The sequence below is a fragment of the Mauremys reevesii genome, linkage group 8, assembly GCF_016161935.1.
Source record: "Mauremys reevesii isolate NIE-2019 linkage group 8, ASM1616193v1, whole genome shotgun sequence".
Lineage (NCBI taxonomy): Eukaryota > Metazoa > Chordata > Testudines > Geoemydidae > Mauremys > Mauremys reevesii.
In genome coordinates, this window is record NC_052630.1 from 105,882,347 (window position 1) to 105,901,293 (window position 18,947).

The 18,947-nt window shown below is 47.9% G+C and overlaps 1 protein-coding gene across 2 annotated transcripts in view; it reads left to right on the top strand.

The window, feature by feature from the left end:
* The window catches only part of EIF2B3 (eukaryotic translation initiation factor 2B subunit gamma), a 140,639-nt gene that overhangs the window by 88,569 nt on the left and 33,123 nt on the right, over window positions 1-18,947 (top strand). For both annotated transcript variants that reach the window (XM_039485799.1, XM_039485800.1), the window contains 2 exons: window positions 6,908-7,035; window positions 16,552-16,742. In XM_039485799.1, coding sequence (XP_039341733.1) covers window positions 6,908-7,035; window positions 16,552-16,742 — 319 coding nt within the window. The remainder of the gene's footprint in view (window positions 1-6,907; window positions 7,036-16,551; window positions 16,743-18,947) is intronic.

Below are 18,947 nucleotides of genomic sequence, written 5' to 3' on the forward strand. Positions count from 1 at the left end.
CAGTGGTTCCCAAACTGGGGTTTGCAAAATGTTACAGGGGTTTCTCGGGGAAAAAAATCCCTAATGGCGGACAGAGCTGTCCCTAGGGACCCTGGGCAGCCTGTGGCCAGCAGCCCAGAGCCCCTGGACTTCCAAGAGCTAAGCAGATCAAAGCAAGCGCATCTATCACGCTGAGGAGATTTAAACTTTAAGACTCCTTATGAGAAATGGAAAGGGGAGGTGGATATTTTTTGCTGTTTTTAAAATGAAATAGGCAGCTAGTCTTGTTTTTTAAATTATGCTGAAGAACAAGTTTAAGCTTTGTTGTAACATGCGTTGTTTGCCTGGACTGCTCAAGACCTGAATGCTTGGGTAGGAGGAACTCTTTGAGTTGGCTTCTTAAATCCCTTCCTGCTGTTTCCCATCTGATACTCCTTGATGAAACATAGGAGCCTTGTCTTAGAACAGGCTTATTCAAAGTGATACAAGCTACGAAAGTGAGATCTTGGAAGAGTGTTGCCGTTTTCATAATGTAATAAAAATACTGTAATGATAGATAATAATTAATAATAAATAGCGTGTAATAAGCATGTCACAAAAACAAATTTTATATTTCACTGCTTTTATCATTTATACTCAGGTAAAGGAGAAAATCCCTGGAAATATTCATTTTTAGGAGGAGGTTTGCGAGACTTGACATTTTAGTGAAAGGGGTTCACAGGTTGTTAAAGTTTGGGAACCACTGGGTTAGAGGAAAACGAATGGGGGAGAGGTTGTTGAGAGATGTGGGGCAAAATGTCTTATAGCAGAATGCAGCAGAAACCCCCCCTCCCCGGTCATGCTGTTTAATTTTTGCTCCTTTTTTTCCCCTTCTGCATATAACCCACATCTGCTAGCTCCAAATTCTTAGCATGTCTCAGAAATTCCAGCGTTTTTTGCCCTGAATCAATAAGGAGATGGGAAAAAGGCTTGTAATTGCTTCTTCCATTGTGCTCGTTAAAACCACATTGTGGGAAATGGACCCAAACACGGTCTTCTAAGTGGTGTTGAGTCTGCGGCAGGTGGTATTAACTCAGGACTGCATTAACTCTTTTCAAATCGCTTTCCTGTTTCCTGGAGGAAACATGCCTGGCGTGTCTGTATGGCAAGGGCTGTTTGCCTGCCTCTTGCATTGACATTTTAATTTGGTCCATGATATAAATATCATTTCCCTAATCCTCCTTGCCCTGGCCTTGTTTTGTCTCTTTCTTCAAAGTGAGTTGACTTTTTTCTTTGAGGGAGAGTGGTCGGGGGAGGAGGGGATGAGAATGGTGGCTGCTGCTCTAGTTCAGAGAATTCAAAGCTGGGGGGAAAATCTCAGGCTAACTGTTGTTTCTTTCTTTGTATTCACATGGAAATTTTTAATCTCCATCAAAGGATCAGGAGAAAATAACATTGAGATTCAACAAGAGAGCTCCCGGCTTACATGGCATTTTTAAACGTTATTTGGCTTTATCCCTTAAATGATGAGAACCATGAACTATGTTACCTACAAGCTTCATCATTAACTTTCCTCTTTCTTCCTCCACCCCCTATTTTCTTCCTCTTTCCTTTTTTCTTAGATCTTTATTATCCTCTGTAAACATGCAACGCTCATTTTGGCTGATGCTGTAATATTCCATAGGATTTGTTCAATTGTGTATATGTAGAGCCTTTGAACTGTAACCAGAAGTTCTGATTTGAAATATTGCGCCACATTCTACTTTTGATGTGACTCTGGACTATCTGCAGTGAAGTCAATGGAATCATTCCGGTAACAGAGATCAGAATCTGACCCACTGTTACGTAGCAGTACAAGAGCTAACATTATACTGCTCACAAAGAGAGGGACAATGCTAGATAAGGAAAACAAACAACTTTCTGCTTTGTGGTTGTGAATCATAAACACTGTCTGCACCTATGGAAATAGCTGATTCTAAGTGAGACAACCCCCCTGCCCCCCAGGAACTAACCGTGGAGAAGGGTGACAGATATTACAGGTGGGTCCTGGCAACAACAGTAGATTTCACGCTTCCTCACAGATAAATTAAAAAAAAAAAAAAACAAGGCTGGGGGAGGGGTGGTGTATTAACATGAACATTCTCATTAGTATTGTTTTATGGTGTTTAATGTTAAACATGGAAAATATAAATGAATGACAGCCAGTAAATGGGACTGACACTTCTGTTACAAACGTCTCCAGCAAGTGAAAACTAGCACAGGGAAATAAAGGCTGTGGGTGCTTCCATTCCTGCTGTGGATCAAGCCAGTGGCACCATCCTAGCACCTAGACTTCATGCATTTTCGGGGGGTGGGGGAGGAATACATCAAATGATGTATTTAAATAGGCAATGTGGTTTGTGATTTTTATTTTTATTTTGTTAATGATGTTAAGGAGTATTGTGACACAGGAAATCAAGGTTCTAACCAGTTTTGGTTAATAAAAATCACATCACACATTTTATAGCAAACCCAGACTAAATTCCAGGTTAGCTGATAATATTCTGCCTCAACTCCACCTTCTGCTTCAGCTGGATCCATTGTTCTTCACTTCCTTTTATGTAATGTTTTCACAAGCTCCAGTGCTGCCATGTTCCCTCCAAGAGGTGGCTGTATTTGGTGGCTTGAAGTGGTGTGTGTGTGTGTGTGTGTGTGTGTGTGTGTGAGAGAGAGAGAGAATCTCTAGAAATGCAAAATTGGGTCACTCAAACAACCATAACTCTGCTCTGTCACAGACTCCTCTAACTTTCTGTACAGTTAAAACTCATGGCGATCTTGTGCGAAGGCTACATTTGAGTACTATTTGGGGGAATTAATGATCATTTTTCTCCTTACTCTTCTTCATAACTGAAAGTTTCTCCTCTAGCAGAAACCTAAACTCTGCCCTATAGTAACACCATGCAAAAATCAAACTATTATGATTAAGGCATTCTAGTGTGTGAGACCCTGATTAAATTAAAGTGATTCTTAAAGACACATTGGATTCTCTCTCCCCACGCCATGGTGTCATCAGAGGGCAGAGTTAAGGTTGTTTGGATGCTCTAACTATTCTGTTCCATACCTTAATGTGTTTGGATTTTTTAAAATGGAACTTTAATTGTGCATTTCTTAGGTTTAGAATGCCTTGGTTTTGGGATGATTGCAACATGCTGGTATTGTAGTTTAACTCAAGTTACTGATATTGCTCTCAACTTTACCTCCATTTTAACGTAGTTTTTGTTTGGATATTTTTTTAAAGATTTCATACACAAACCTCTCGAAATTCCACTTCTCTTGCACCGCCTTATGTTCCCCTGTCCACACACCACCAAATTCCCCCTGCCCATGCATCCCAGCTTCCCGCCTCCTCTCTACATCACCTGCAAACACACATCAATACACCCTTGTTTCCCCCTTCCTCCTGGCCTGCCTGTTGAGTAGCTTTTGAAGGTATTTGGGTTTAATAGTCATTTTTTGGCTGTTATTTTTCATAACTGAAAGTTTGAGTCATTACGAATTGACCCCTTTCAAAAGAGCCACCATCTCCCATCGTTCTCAGTGGGACTGGAGCTCCACTATTTTGTTCGCTCTCTTTACACTTGATAGAGGAGCAGCATTTCTAACACTTGGGCAGCTGTATTGAAATCCTATTTCTGCCGAGATGAAAACAGACAGATACGAACATTTAAAAATAAAATCATGGGGATGGAAGATGAAAATGGCCTGTTACTTTAATTACAATTTATGAAAGTCCATTTGTTTTAGCAAATGTTTCTTAAAAGCAGGTACATCTGCTTCTTAGCCCCCATATTTTTCTGTTGAGTGTCAGAACACAGTCATCCAGCCATGGCTCTTGACAGGCTTTTCCCCTTAACTTTGCATTACCCCTCACTTCTTCACTCTGGAAACAGTAGAGGTTTCCTTATGTCATTTTCATTGTGTGTTTCGGCCTTCCTTGGTGCTTGAGTCAGGGCAGTACTAATACAGACGCCATGGTGATCGAATAGGAGAGACTCCTTTTCCAGATTTAACAAGCTTATCCTTTCTTCTCTGACTCTTTACATAGGCTCTTGTAACTGCTCTTTAGGATTTTATTATTATAAGAATATTTTTATAGCGCTGAGCCAGAAACCCTTTCTTCTTTAATTTTCCTGAATCTACATGCAGGCCAGTTGGCATCCTCCCAACTTCTTGTTAATTTTTTTTCCTGTTTAAGGTTTTTCAGACCTAATCCTTCTGATTTCTCTTTCCTCACCTTCATTCTCACCCTGGCCAGATGTTTGTTTGCCTCTTTTCAGACTCTCAAAAAATGTTCTTACCTGGCCACTTTGAGTAGCCACATTTGCAAAACATGTCAAGAGAAATTTCCAAATCTTGATTACCAAATGCCTTACTGCTAATATTTTAAGACCTTCCAAAAGCAAATTCCCTTTAACAGTTCCATGAAATCCTGTTTAAACAGTGTGAGAGTGAGATATTCGATAGGTGACCGGCGTTTGGCCCACCTTGTAAGTGAGGAACATGGATAGCATTTCAGAGACTGCTGGGAAGACTGTAAAAGTATGGCCAAGAAAGAATAAAACATCCAAAATAGGGCAAAACTTTGTCTTTCCCCGTTTCCACCTCTTTCACGTCCTACTCTGTTGGGTTGTTCTCTGCTTCAGACTGTTTAAGACTGTGCCAAATACTCAGATATTTTATAGGTAATGGATCCCATAAATGCCCTGGCCAGCCTCTGAGGGAAAAACATGATTGTCGGTTTTGGACAGAGCAGAAAACCCAAGCAGGAAATCGTTGCTGAATGGCACAGCTGCAGGCAAACATTTTAAGCTAGTAAACTGCCCATCTGCATACCCACACGTATGTCAGAATGCAGGGCTCGGAGACCATGGCACAGAGAGTCTGTAAATGGTTAGCGGTGAGAGATTTTGTGATTAAAGAACGAAGAGTTTTGCTTCATTAGTTCCTGAAATATGGCTACCTCAAGATGATATATAATTATGCTGTTTTGGAGATTAAGGACAGATTGCCGGATAGAGCACATGGGCTCTCGCTCAGGACAAAAGTGAGACGATCAAAGGGTTAGATTTGGGATGGTTCAGATGGTTCCATATGCGAAACCTAAAAAATTACAGGGCAGGATATATAACACAAACGTTGCCTTCCAACCTCTGTTGTCAGTATGCCAGGATAGTGCTTCGTTCTGGCCTTTGTGGTAGGTCTGATGATCTAATCTGAACTTGCCCAGGGAAGCTACAGATGGAGAAGTCCTTTTTGGCTCCCAAACCCATTCCAGTGTCACACATGGCAGAGGGTACTGGTGCGGGATTGTTCTGTGCTGCATATTTTTCAGGACTTCCACCACTTGAGAGTCTGCTCTGACGTCTAATAGATCTCACTGTCCAGAAAGCGTTTTCCTAATATTCAGCCTAAATAATTCCTCCTTTAATTGAATCCATAGTTAACTCCTAGTTCTGCCCTGGGTACCCCCTTTCTTTCTCTGCTGTCTGCACCCTTCCGCTGATTATGGATATCCCCTGCTATCATTTAACCAAGCTATACATATTTGTTTCTTTTAACCTTTCCTCGTACATTACAGAAGTTATACATTCCCCTTTGTATAGGTCAAGTTGGATTAGTTTGCTGAATGGTTTTCCCAGCCTTTAAATAATTAACAGGGCAGCAACAAAATGCATATTGTTAAAGTAATGAAGCAATAACAATAAAACTGGTTTCAGACCCAGTGTAAGGAAGTTATAGGCCACAGGCTACTTCTCCTCACGTAGTACCTCAATGATTACATGTGTGTTATTTTCAAACACTTTTTATTGCAACTTCAAATGATCTTCCAAAGTTAACTCTCCAGTAAAGTAGTAGCCTCCCAAGCTCAAGTGCAATAGACACAGCATTGGCCTTTCTGGGAGTCGGGGGAGAAGCAGGCTTTATTTGTTGTTGTATAAAAGCAAAGGAGTAGCCCAGTGGTGGGCACTAGCCTAGGACTTTGGAGACCTGGCTGTAATCCTGCTCTGCCACTTACTGCCTGTATCCCTTTGGGCAAGTCACGTCATCTCTCCCTGCCTCAGTCCCCATCTGTACAATGGGGATAACAGCCCTGTCTGGCCTCAGAGGGGATGAGGTTTTGAGGTTAAATACAACAAAAGATTGTGAGGTGCTGAGTTTCTTTGATACTGGGGCCAGATAAGGACATAAGACAGACAGAACCAATGCCCAGTAAAGTCAGTGGGACCCCTTCCATTGACTTCCATGGCTGTTGGATTGAGGCCCTTAAAGAATATGACACCTCATTCCTGAACTTAAGATATGTGTTGAACTTCCTTTGGTTAAGGAAATAAGCCTGAAAATGTTCTTTGGGTTTTCAGATGTGCAGTGGAACAGGACACCGTTATGGCTTGTGATTCATTGTTTTCATTTAAGGATTGAATATTTCAAATATTCTTGAATGTTTCACTGTTCAACAAGTAGTTTCTTTACTGTTTTTCCCTGAGAAGGGCGTTGCAGCAGGCACTGGATTCTCTTATTTTCCTGGCCCCACTTTGTGTCGTCGTTTGCAGCCATGCAGAGTGGGTTCCAAGCATCACCATTGTGATCCAGTGGTGTTTTACACTCCCTTTGCAGACCTGAGGGATTTAAGTTAGAGAAATGGGGAATTTGCTGGGAAGGTCAGAAGGTTGTTTTGATTCCCCATCTCGCAAAGAAGGTTGAGTGAAGTCCCTCCTAGATTCATATATAGTAAAAAAGCACACATTTAATGGAAGCTGTCTGGGTACCAGATGCTCTTGAGCATCTGGCATTTTTATTTCTGCTAAATAAGCAACTTGCAAAATGTCTGGTAGATCTTCTGTGAAGAAATCAAATGGATGTCAGCACTTAATGTTCATTGATTTCATTTGTGGACATTGTTTTTTCCTAGGTCATTAACATCTATCCGAAGTGAACTGATTCCGTATCTAGTTAGGAAACAGTTCTCCTCTCCTGCATCATTACGACAAGGACAGGACAACAAAGAGCAGGATCAAAAGAAGGATCAAAAGTCATTAGGTGAGTGCAAGAATCGGCTGGTTTAATGAAGATCTTGAAGCATTCATGCTGCAGTTGAGCTACTGGATAGACTCCAGAGTTTGTCTAAATCAGTGGGTCCTTTTCTTTTTTATGTATTCAACATGCTTATTATGGTAATGCTTAAGGATCAGGCAAGAGTGGAGCACCACTGTGCGAACCACTGCACTAACACAAAGTGGTAGACGGTCCCTGCCCCGTAGAGCTTACAGTCTAAACAGCCAAGACAGGTGCAGGGTTAGGGAAGAGGTTGAACACACAAACAGGGAGAATAGTGTGATGGTAAATGTCATGTTAGTTCCATTCTTCTGGGGAGAGGGATTGGGGGGTTACTTAAGAGGGGATAAGCTAAATGGAAAGAAAATGGAAGGGCATAATTTGTTAGGGAAAAGTCAACATGGTTTTTGTAAAGGGAAATCATGCCTCACCAGTCTACTAGAATTCTTTGAGGGGGTCAACGTCCATGTGGACAGGGGAGATATAGTGCACTTAGATTTTCAGAAAACCTTTGACAAGGTCCCTCACCAAAGGCTCTTAAGCAAAGTAAACTGTCATGGGATAAGAGAGAAGGGCCTCTCATGGATTGGTAACTGGTTAAAAGATAGGAAACAAAGGGTAGGAATAAATGGTCAGTTTTCAGAATGGAGAGAGGTAAATAGTGGTGTCCCTGAGGGATTGGTACTGGGACCAGTGCTGTGCAACATATTCATAAATGATCTGGAAAAAGGGGTAAACAGTGAGATGGCAAAATTTGCAGCTGATACGAAACTACTCACGATAGTTAAGTCCAAAGCAGACTGCGAAGTGTTATAAAAGGCTCTCACAAAACTGGGTCACTGCGCAACAAAATGGCAGATGAAATTCAATGTTGATAAATGCAAAGTAATGCACATCGGAAAACACAATCCCAACTATACCTATAAAATGATGGGGTCTAAATTAGCTGTTACCACTCAAGAAAGAGATCTTGGGAGTCATCATGGATAGTTCTCTGAAAACACCCACTCAGTGTGCTGAGGCAGTCAAAAAGGCAAACAGAATGTTGGGAATCATTGAGAAAGGGATAGATAATAAGACAGAAAATATCATATTGCCTCTATATAAATCCATGGTACGCCCACATTTTGAATACTGTGCTGATGTGGTCACCCCATCTCAAAAAAAGATATTGGAAAAGGTTCAGAAAAGGGCAACAAAAATTATTAGGGATATGGAACGGCTGCCATCTGAGGAGAGATTAATAAGACTGGGACTTTTTAGCATGGAAAAGAGACGACTAAAGGGGAATATGATAGAAGTCTATAAAATCATGCTGGGTGTGGAGAAAGTAACTAAGGAAGTGTTATTTATGCCTTCGCATAACACAAGAACTGGGGGTCACCAAATGAAATTAATAGGCAGCAAGTTTAAAACAAAAGGAAGTCTTTTTTTCTTCTTCGAGTGCTTGCTCATATCGATTCCAATTAGGTGTGCGCACGCCGCGTGCACGTTCATCGGAAGATTTTTACCCTAGCATCACTCGGTGGCTCGGCTGGGTCGCCCCCTGGAGTGGCGCTGTTATGGCGTCGGATATATACCCCTGCCGACCCAACGGCCCCTCAGTTCCTTCTTACCGCCCGTGACAGTCGTTGGAACTGTGGAGCGCGGCATTGCTGATCTCCACTTCCCTAGCTTACTCGTTGTTCTTTACTGTTAATTGTGTTTATAATTCGAGTTTTTACAGTTGTAGTTAGTGTTAGTTGTTGTGTGTGTATATATATAGTTAGTGTATATAGTTGAGGGGGGATCGGGGATTATCCCCTTTCCTCTACCCTGGTGCCGGGCTCATGCCCAGGTCACTGGGATTCAAACCGTGCTCGGCATGCCAAAAGCCGATGCCAATAGGGGATCCCCACAACTCCTGCCTCAAGTGCCTAGGGGAATCCCACCTTCCTGAAAAGTGCCGCATCTGTAAGTCATTTAAACCGAGGACGAAGAAGGAGCAGGACTTTCGACTGAAACAGCTCTTCATGGAGGCGGCACTTAGCCCTGCAACGTGGGTACCGAGCACTCAACAGCCTGCATCTGTGAGGAGCGCTCCTTTGGCTCCGGACCGCTCCGGTACCACGAAGGAGCCACGGCACTGCCCCTCACTGGCACCGACGTCTGCTCGGCACCGCTCCCTGTCCCCGCGGCCCAGGAAGCAACACAGCGCTCCGGCTGCTTCGGCACCACCCGCACCATAGAAGGAGCGCCCGTCGACGACAGATCGCCCGGCACCGTCATTTGCCGCGGCACCGCCAGGTGCGGCACTGCAGAGTGTGGCACCGTTCATTCCGGTCCCGCAAGAGCCGTTGAGTCCGGTGCCCGAAAGCTCCCCGGCTCACGCTGTGGTCGAGCTTGCTCTCCCATCCATGCCGGAGACCTTCTCCATGGCACAGGAGTTGATCGCGATGACGGAGACCGCGCTGCCTCAACCCCCGGCACCGCCGGTGCGGGTCATCCAATCTATTGGCAAGCCTGCCTTGCTGAGGCCGCCCTCCGTGGGAGCCGCCGAGAGGCACCGTTCAAGATCTCGGTCACGCCGCCGATCTCTGTCCCGATGCCGCTTGCAGTCCCGGCACCACTCTCCATCGCGGTACCGGTCGCACTCGCGGCACCGCTCGGCCAGATACTCACGGTACCGATCTGACTCCTGGCACCGTTCACGGCACCGCGCATCTCGCAGCTGTTCCAGGCGAAAGGACTTGAGATCCCGGTCAACCTCCCGGCACCGCTATGGTCGCAGGTCCCGGTCTCGCTCGCGGTACCGTTATAGCTCCCGGTACCACTCTCTGGTACCGCCCGGGAAAGAGCAACCAGAACCGTGGCTCCCTCTCAGGGTCTGTCAGCACCGCCGTGGCCGTTGAGACACACATCTGTGTCATCACAGGCTGGTAGCGCTTCCTATCCACAGGAGCGCGACTCGGATGTCCCCAGCCATATATTGCCCGAGAGCCAGAGCCATGAGCAAGGACCCCATCACTGGTCCTTCTGGTCACTGTGGGCATACCACCAAGCACAAGGTGCTCCTTCAGTGGTTCCACGATCGGCCCCGTCAGAACACCGGGTGCCAGAGGCAACAGTAACCCGCTCCCCCCCGTCCCATGGGCATGGATGAGGCTCCAATACCACCTGCAGATACCCAGGTCCCACCTGACGCAAATGACGCTCCTCAAGAACAGGAGCCCCCACAGGACCCTCTGGTCCCTGGCCTCTCCTCTTCCTCCTCGCCAGACAAGGCGGTGGCAGGAACATCCTCCTCAGGCCCTCCGCCAATTGATCTAAGGGCCCATCAAGACCTCTTGAGACGAGTGGCTCAGAATGTGAACTTACAAGTGGAGGAGGTCCCTGAAATAGAGGACCCTGTAGTGGACATCCTTTCGGCTGACGCACCTACTAGAGTGGCTCTCCCATTTATCCACACCATACAGACAAATGCGGACACCATTTGGCAATCCCCAGCCTCGATTCCCCCCACAGCCAGGGGAGTAGAGAGAAAATACATGGTCCCCTCAAAGGGGTATGAATATCATCTCTACACTCACCCACCTCCTTGCTCTTTAGTGGTGCAATCGGTGAACGAAAGGGAGCGTCATGGCCAGCAAGCCCCTGCTCCTAAGTCGAAGGAGGCTAGGCGCATGGACCTCCTAGACTGCAAAATATACTCAGCCGGGGGCCTTCAACGTAGGGTGGCAAACCAACAAGCCCTTCTAAGTAGGTATAACTTTAACACGTGGACGTTCTTGGGGAAGTTTACGGAGTTTCTTCCCCAGGAGTCCCATCAAGAATTTACGGCCTTACTTGAGGAGAGTAAAAAGGTGGCAAGAACCTCCCTCCAAGCCTCTCTGGATGCAGCAGACTCTGCAGCCGGAACTCTGGCGTCAGGAGTGACAATGAGGCTCCAGGTCTCAGGCCTTCCTCCTGAATTACAACAAACTAGTCAGGACTTGCCCTTCGAAGGCCAGGGCCTTTTCTCAGACAAGACTGACCCCAGATTGCAAAGTCTGAAGGACAATCGCGTCACAATGCGCTCGCTGGGGATGCACACGCCAGTGACCCAACGCAGGACCTTCCAGTCCCAGCCACACCGCCCTTACGCCCCGCCTAGGCCGCGTCAGGACTTTAGCAGAAGGCATGGTAGAGAGAATCGTCGGAGGTAGTGTGGCCCTCAAGGGGGTCAAAATCAGGCCCCCCCCTAAACCACCAGCAGGGCCCAATCAGAACTTTTGATGGGACGCCCGAGGACGGCCCACCAGTTATTTTCCCGGATCCTTTTCCTCCATTTTTCAACAGCCTCTCCCATTTCCTCCCAGTCTGGTCCCAGCTAACTTCCGATCACTGGGTCCTGCACACGATGGAATGGGGATACCACCTCCAGTTTTGTTTCAACTCCACCTTCCCATCCTCCCTCCCCGTCCCTCTTCAGGGACCCCTCTCACGATCAATTCCTCTTACTAGAGGTCCAGTCGCTCCTAGCCATGGGAGCCATAGAGGAGGTACCAAAAGACATGAGGGGCAAGGGGTTTTACTCCCGCTACTTCCTAATCCCCAAGGCAAAGGGAGGTCTACAACCGATCCTAGACCTGCGAGATCTCAACAAATTCATGATAAAGCTGAAGTTCCGCATGGTAACCCTGGGGACCATTATCCCGTCCCTGGATCCGGGATATGAAGGACGCATATTTCCACATCGCAATTTACCCACCACACAGACGGTACCTCCGTTTTGTGGTCAACCATCAACACTTTCAGTTCACCGTACTTCCGTTTGGCTTTTCTACGGCCCCACGAGTGTTCACGAAATGCATGGCCGTAGTCGCCGCCTCCCTCCGGCGTCGTTGGGTACATGTCTACCCGTACCTCGACGATTGGCTCATTCGAGGGACCTCCCAGTTACAAGTGTCACGTCACCTGTGCATCGTCCAAGACCTCTTCAGGAGCCTAGGCCTGATGATCAACACAGAAGTCTACTCTGACACCTTCGCAGAGAATAGACTTCATCGGAGCGGTTCTGGACTCCAATCTGGCCAGAGCCTGCCTCCCACAGTCGCGTTTTCAAGCGATGGCTACAATTATTCGAGGACTTCAAACCTTCCCGACAACGTCGGTGCGCAACTGCCTCAGCCTAGTAGGTCACATGTCCTCCTGCACCTTCGGGACCAAACACGCCAGGCTACGCCTCCGTCTCTTTCAAACCTGGTTTGCTCCAGTATACTGGCCACGCAGGGACAGCCTGGACTCGGTGCTCACTATTCCCCGGAAGGTTCTGGGCTTCCTAACCTGGTGGCTAAACCCCACTCTAGTCTGTGCAGGGATGCCATTCCACCCACCGCAACCCTCGATAGCCCTAACCATGGACGTGTCATCTCTGGGTTGGGGTGCTCACCTCGAGGGCCTCCGCACTCAAGGCCTCTGGTCAACTCAAGAACTAGTCTTACACATCAATGTGCAGGAGCTGAGGGTGGTCCATCTAGCATGCCAGGTGTTTCGAGAGCATCTCCAAGGCCATTGTGTATCAGTGTTCACGGACAACACAACGGCCATGTTTTACATAAACAAGCAGGGCAGAGCACACTCCTCCCTCCTTTGTCAAGAAGCCTTCCACCTCTGGGTTACTTTTCCATAGCCCACTCGATCGATTTGGTAGCGTCCTTTCTCCCAGGAGTCCAGAACACTCTGGCGGATCGCCTCAGCAGATCCTTTCTGTCTCACGAGCGGTCGATTCGTCCGGATGTCATCCATTCTGTTTTCCGGAAGTGGGGGTTTCCCCACATAGACCTCTTTTGCCTCCTGAGAGAACAGGAAATGCCAGGTGTTCTGCTCCTTCCAGGGACGCTCCCCGGGCTCCCTATCATACGCTTTCCTCATCCCGTGGAAGAAGCACCTACTCTAGGCCTTTCCACCGTTCCCGCTGGTCCACAGAGTCCTGTTCAAGCTTCGCAGGAACAGCGCCCACCTGATCCTGATTGCTCCAGCGTGGCCGAGGCAGCACTGGTACACCATGTTGTTTGACCTCTCAGTGGCAGACCCGATCCCCCTGCCACTCTGGCCGGATCTCATAACACAGGACTTTGGCAGACTTCACCATCCGGACCTGCAGTCTCTTCACCTCACAGCATGGTTGCTGCGTGGTTGAGCCAGTCTGAGTTGCGTTGCTCTGCCTCGGTCCAACACGTGCTCTTGGGCAGTAGGAAGCCTTCCGCTAGGATGACATATCTGGCCAAGTGGAAGCATTTCTCCTGCTGGTGCGCTCAACGTAACTCAGTCCCCAGGCAGGTGTCACTTCCTCCTGTCCTGGACTACGTCTGGTCCCTGAAAGAACAAGGCCTAGCGGTCTCTTCCATAAAGGTGCATCTGGCAGCCATCTCCGCCTTCCACCCAGGGGAAAATGGCTCGTCAGTCTTCTCTCACCCCATAGTTTCAAGGTTCCTCAAGGGATTGGAACGTTTGTACCCTCAAGTCAGACGCCTGACCCCTACCTGGCATCTCAACCTGGTGCTAGCCAAGCTTATGGGTGCTCCTTTCGAACCACTAGCCACCTACTCGCTGCCGTACCTTTCCTGGAAGACAGCCTTCCTCGTCGCTATTACTTCGGCAAGACGAGTATCTGAGCTTCGGGCCCTGACAGCGGACCCCCCATATATGGTGTTCCATAAGGACAAGGTACAGCTGTGACCACACCCCTCCTTCCTCCCTAAGGTGGTGTCCGCCTTTCATGTCAGTCAAGACATCTTCCTTCCAGTCTTTTTCCCGAAGCCGCACCCATCGCGTCGGGAACAGCTGCACACCCTAGACGTTCGCAGGGCTCTCGCCTTTTATATCGAGAGAACAAAACCCTTCCGAAGGTTGCCTCAGCTCTTTGTAGCTGTGGCAGACCGGATGAAAGGCCTACCGGTCTCATCCCAATGAATTTCATCTTGGGTAACGTCCTGCATCTGTACATGCTATGATTTGGCTCACGTTCTGGCTAGCCACCTCACCGCCCATTCTACTCGGGCTCAAGCTTCATCTGCCGCCTTCCTGGCCCATGTTCCCATCCAGGAAATATGTCGGGCAGCTACCTGGTCATCGATTCACACCTTTGCCTCACATTACACATTGGTTCAACAGTCCAGAGATGATGCAGCATTTGGCTCATCTGTTTTGCATTCTGCAACATCTCACTCCAACCCCACCGCCTAGGTAAGGCTTGGGAATCACCTAATTGGAATCGATATGAGCAAGCACTCGAAGAAGAAAAGACGGTTACTCACCTTTGTAACTGTTGTTCTTCGAGATGTGTTGCTCATATCCATTCCAAACCCACCCTCCTTCCCCTCTGTTGGAGTAACCGGCAAGAAGGAACTGAGGGGCCGTTGGGTCGGCAGGGGTATATATCTGATGCCATAATGGCGCCGCTCCAGGGGGCGACCCAGCCGACCCACCGAGTGTTGCTAGGGTAAAAATCTTCCGATGAACGTGCACGCAGCACGCGCACACCTAATTGGAATGGATATGAGCAACACATCTCGAAGAACAACAGTTACAAAGGTGGGTAACCGTCTTTTCACACAACGCACAGTCAACCTGTGGAACTATTTACCAGAGGATGTTGTGAAGGACAAGACAGGGTTCAAACAAGAGCTAGATAAGTTCATGGAGGATAGGTCCATCAGTGGCTATTAGCTAGGATGGGCAGAGATGGTGTCTCGAGCCTCTGTTTGCCAGAAGCTGGGAAGGGGTGACAGGGAATCAGCCCCTTATGTTTCCCTGTTCTGTTCATTCCCTCTGGGGCACCTGGCATTTGCCACTGTCGGAAGACAGGAGACTGGGCTAGATGGACCTTTGGTCTGACCCAGTATGGCCGTTCTTATGGTCTTTGGCAGGGGGAAGGGGAGAAGAGGATAAGAGGGGCAGGTGTGCACTGAAGCAGAGGTTGAGAGTGGGAGAGTTGACAAAAACAGCCAATTAGCCTAGGGCACAGTCCAGTCAAAGCTATAGAAAGTTCTCTGAATGGCCAAAGGTCCCCGGTTTGGCTGCTTCCGCCCCTTTCGGCTGGGGTCTTTGGCTGGCTCATCTCCGCAGTTTTCTCCCAAGCCCATATGACAGTAAAGATTGTAGTAGGCTATTTTAATCGGTACATTTCCGGATAGTGCTGAGATAAAATGCTGCACCCTGTTCTGTCAGTCACCTCAGTCCCCAACCCAAAAAGCCATACTCAGTGTGGGGTGAGAGGCAGCGCTGCCTCTGTTCTCATGAGCAGGTTTTCTTACGCTCCCTCCCCGGCCCCAGAGCTAAGCTGCTATCCAACCAACACTTAGCTGCACCCAGCTGGCTTATCTCAGGTGAACAGTGTGGAGCTTGTCGTGGTGGGGCCTGTGGAACCGACGCAGGCAGTGGGCTGGGAAATCTGACCTCTGGGGTTTAGAATTTAAAGGCAGGGGTAGAGCTGATTCCCAGAGTTGAAAAGCCAGTTCTCTGACCACTGACCCACCAGGCAGACTTTAAATCCCATAGGATTGCATTAGGGTATGCCAAGTAATGTGGAACTAAGGGCCGAATTCGGCGTTCCCATTGACGTCAATAGGCAGTCATGCACAGAGCTTGTAGGATCAGGCCCTAAAACCTGCACTTCTTAGCTGTCCGTTTGTGTACCAAAAATGTGTGATGATTTTACAGCTCAGGTGATTATTTTCTTGCTTTGTTTTGTTGGCAAGAGGAAATGTAGGCAAATGCTCCTGGTCATAGGTGGGACTAGCATATAGCAGGGTGGCCTACAGAGCTCTGTCTCTGAGAGCCTCCTCTAACCCATCATTACAAAGTCAAACATATTATGGTTGGCTAATGTCATTTCAAGTGACGTAAAAAACCAGAACTATTCCCTGTTTTGTTTGCCTGCTCTTTTGAAAGACTCAGAACCCCAAGATTTCTTGGTGTGCTTCCTGGATTTCCCCTTGTTCAGGGGTTGGAAAGTCAAACTTCCTTGGGCATCGTAGGGGAGTTTCTGAGATACAGGCTTCTTCCCCGATGGGACAGGAGGATGCATTATGGGGTTTATCCTGATCTCCCTTATATTGGTGTAAATCAGGAGTAACTCCATTGTAATCAGTGAGTCAACCAGATTCTGGCTCTGTGTTTTTCTTCCTGTGCCACAGTGCAAATCAATATACTTGTGAAAATATGGGTAGCGGGTAGGGCACTAGACTGGGATTTGAGCCCTGGCTTCTGCTCCGGGTCAGCCACAGACTTCCTCTGTGACCATAGGCAAGTCACTTAATCTACCCAGGGCCCCAGTTCCTCAGCTGTAACATGGGGATGGTCGCACTTCCCTACCGCATGGGAGGAAATCCTTAGTAACTGTCAAGGACTTAGGTGAGGGCCCTGGACAGGTTTCCCCTCCCCAAGGATATTTTAAAACCGCTGTGTCTAGAACCCTTCTGTGGAGAGTGTTGCTGTCTCTGTGAAGCCCGTCTCACATGGCCTGTGTGTGTTCTGCAGACATCTACAGTTACATGAAGGGTGATAGCTTGCTGGAATTTGCTCCTGATAAATCATGTTGGAATGGTCACAGCGCAGAGCTGAATGAAGCCTTCCACGGAGGAAAAGTGCGTTGCTACGTCCATATCATGAAAGAGGGGCTCTGCTACCGAGTGAACACTCTTGGGTTATACATTGAAGCAAACAGACAGGTAAGGAAAATATAAAAATTGTATATGGGACTTGTGTGTGTGTGTAAAATGTTATCTGTAGGGATAGCTTCATCAGCGAGACCCCTCCGTTTGGTGAGGATTGCACGGGGACTGCCTCAAGTATCCAGCTGCTGACCGAGCACATCACCCCTTTTAGCAGCATAGGGCAATGCAGCATGGTCAGCTGCAGAGGGTCTGCGACTTGGGGGTTATTTCCAGTTGTGCCTCTGACTCGCTGTGCAACCTCGAGTAAGTCATGTAAACCTTCCGCCCCTCACTTCCCCCGTTGTCAGCTGGGGATGATGATACCCACCCCGAGAGCTACGGAGGAAAACAATTGTGATTGTTATTTGGGGGCGCTGATAGCAACCCACATATTTAGGCTGCATAATAGCTTCCATTCTAAATGCACCATTGCTTGAGCAGATTTCTGTCTGGTGTAAACAATGTAAGGCAGGGCGCTCCAGCTGACAGAGAAGAGAACATCGATCAGGCACAATTCCAGTGCACATTTACCCTGGTAGAGAACTTCATTACGTGTGGGATCAAAGGGAAGGGCTAGAGAGAGAGTGTGGCCTTAGTAGTAGGCGGTAGTGACGTGAGGATTAAAAGCTTTAACCCCCTTAGGACCCTATTTTCTTCCAAACTGGCACCCACCCTGTACACATCCTCACTTCACCTATCAAGTGGTGGGGTGTACGCAGGCAGGACTGACTGACTTTCTTAGGGGTTTGGGGAGGTTGGCGAGGACTGGAGGGATGCTGCGGGGGAGGAACCGGGGACTGTGGCTGGGAGATGAAGGGGCTGGATTGGTATCCTGGGGATGGCCAGTCCTGTCTCTGCCTCCTGGTTCCGTTTGTGGTATCTCATTGGAATGGACGGGTGAATGAATGCAAACCGTAACTGGGGGCAGGGCAGAACTGGTGTGAACCCAGGAGCTGGGGTTTTAAAGGCTCTGCATGCGCTGGGTGGGGAGGAGCTGTAGTCGAGCACACAGAAGGTAGAAAGGGCGCAGTGCTGCTAACAGAGAGCAGCCAGCGAGTTCTCTTATAAGCCCAAGGACAAGTGGGTCGGAAGGGTTAAGGGAGAGCACCACTTGCTAGCGGAAGTGAGCATGTGCATTTGGCAGCAGCCGCTTGAGTGAAAAGTTATTGAGTTGAGCCAGTCAGGCTCCATGTGGTTTGGGGTTTTTTTTAAGCTAAATATTCTACATTTTGGTCAGTGCTGGAAATGCATTTGCTCCTGGGTGGTACGTAAAGCTAGTGCTTTGAATTCACTTTGGGACCTGCAATGCTGCAGAAGATTTTCCTTGAATTTTTAACTTTCCAGAATGGTAAGGTTCCTAAGGAAACTCTGTGGAGGTGAATCATATAACAGAACTGAACCAGGAGCCCTGGAAAAGGAGCTCTTGTCCTCAGTCCTGCTGCATTTTGTTTCTCTTACCACTGCTGGTAAAAGACGCATCCTTCATTTTATCTATGGTTTGCACCTCTATTTTGTTCTGCTCTGAGGACCCTTTGGGTCTCAATTGCTCTCCTCTTGGGCTTTGTGGACAGTTCTGATGCCTTCTCTCTAAGGCTGCACCTGGCAGCTCAAAGCGAGCCGCGCTGTTACGGCCAGAGGAGGAGCAGCGTTCTAAGCCGTTGCCCTCATGGGGAGGAGACACTGGACCGGAATTGTTTCACTTCCAGCTGAAGCCAATGCATGGGCAGTGGGTTCAAGGGGGAGTTAGCTTCAATAGCAGGAAATAGTTTCCTTCTAAGATGAATTAAAAGCAAAATATTAAACTTTCCCTTGACCCAGAGACTCCCTCTAACTCCCGCCCCATCGCTAGCCTTCCCTTTCAGAGCAGAAATGCTTGCGCTAGTAGCCTTCTCTAATCATTCTGGTCCCCTCCCATGCTGTGCTACCCTTGACTGATTTCAATCTGGGTTTTGCCCTGGCCACAGATGAGAAATCGTTCTTCATGTATGTAACCACCTCCTCCTTTCTGCTGATCAAGGCTGCTTCTCCTTCCTCATCTCTCAGAACAGCCTTGGACAGAATGGACCATTCCATGCTACTTCATAGCTGTTCATTTCTCTCTTGGATCCCTTCTGTCATGGCTGCACTACTGTGTCTCAAGCTATGGCAGCATCCCTGTGCCGAGGCAGCACCACTGAGGTAAAATTGGCCTTGTTGGGATGGCTCAGTGAGCTGTTGCTT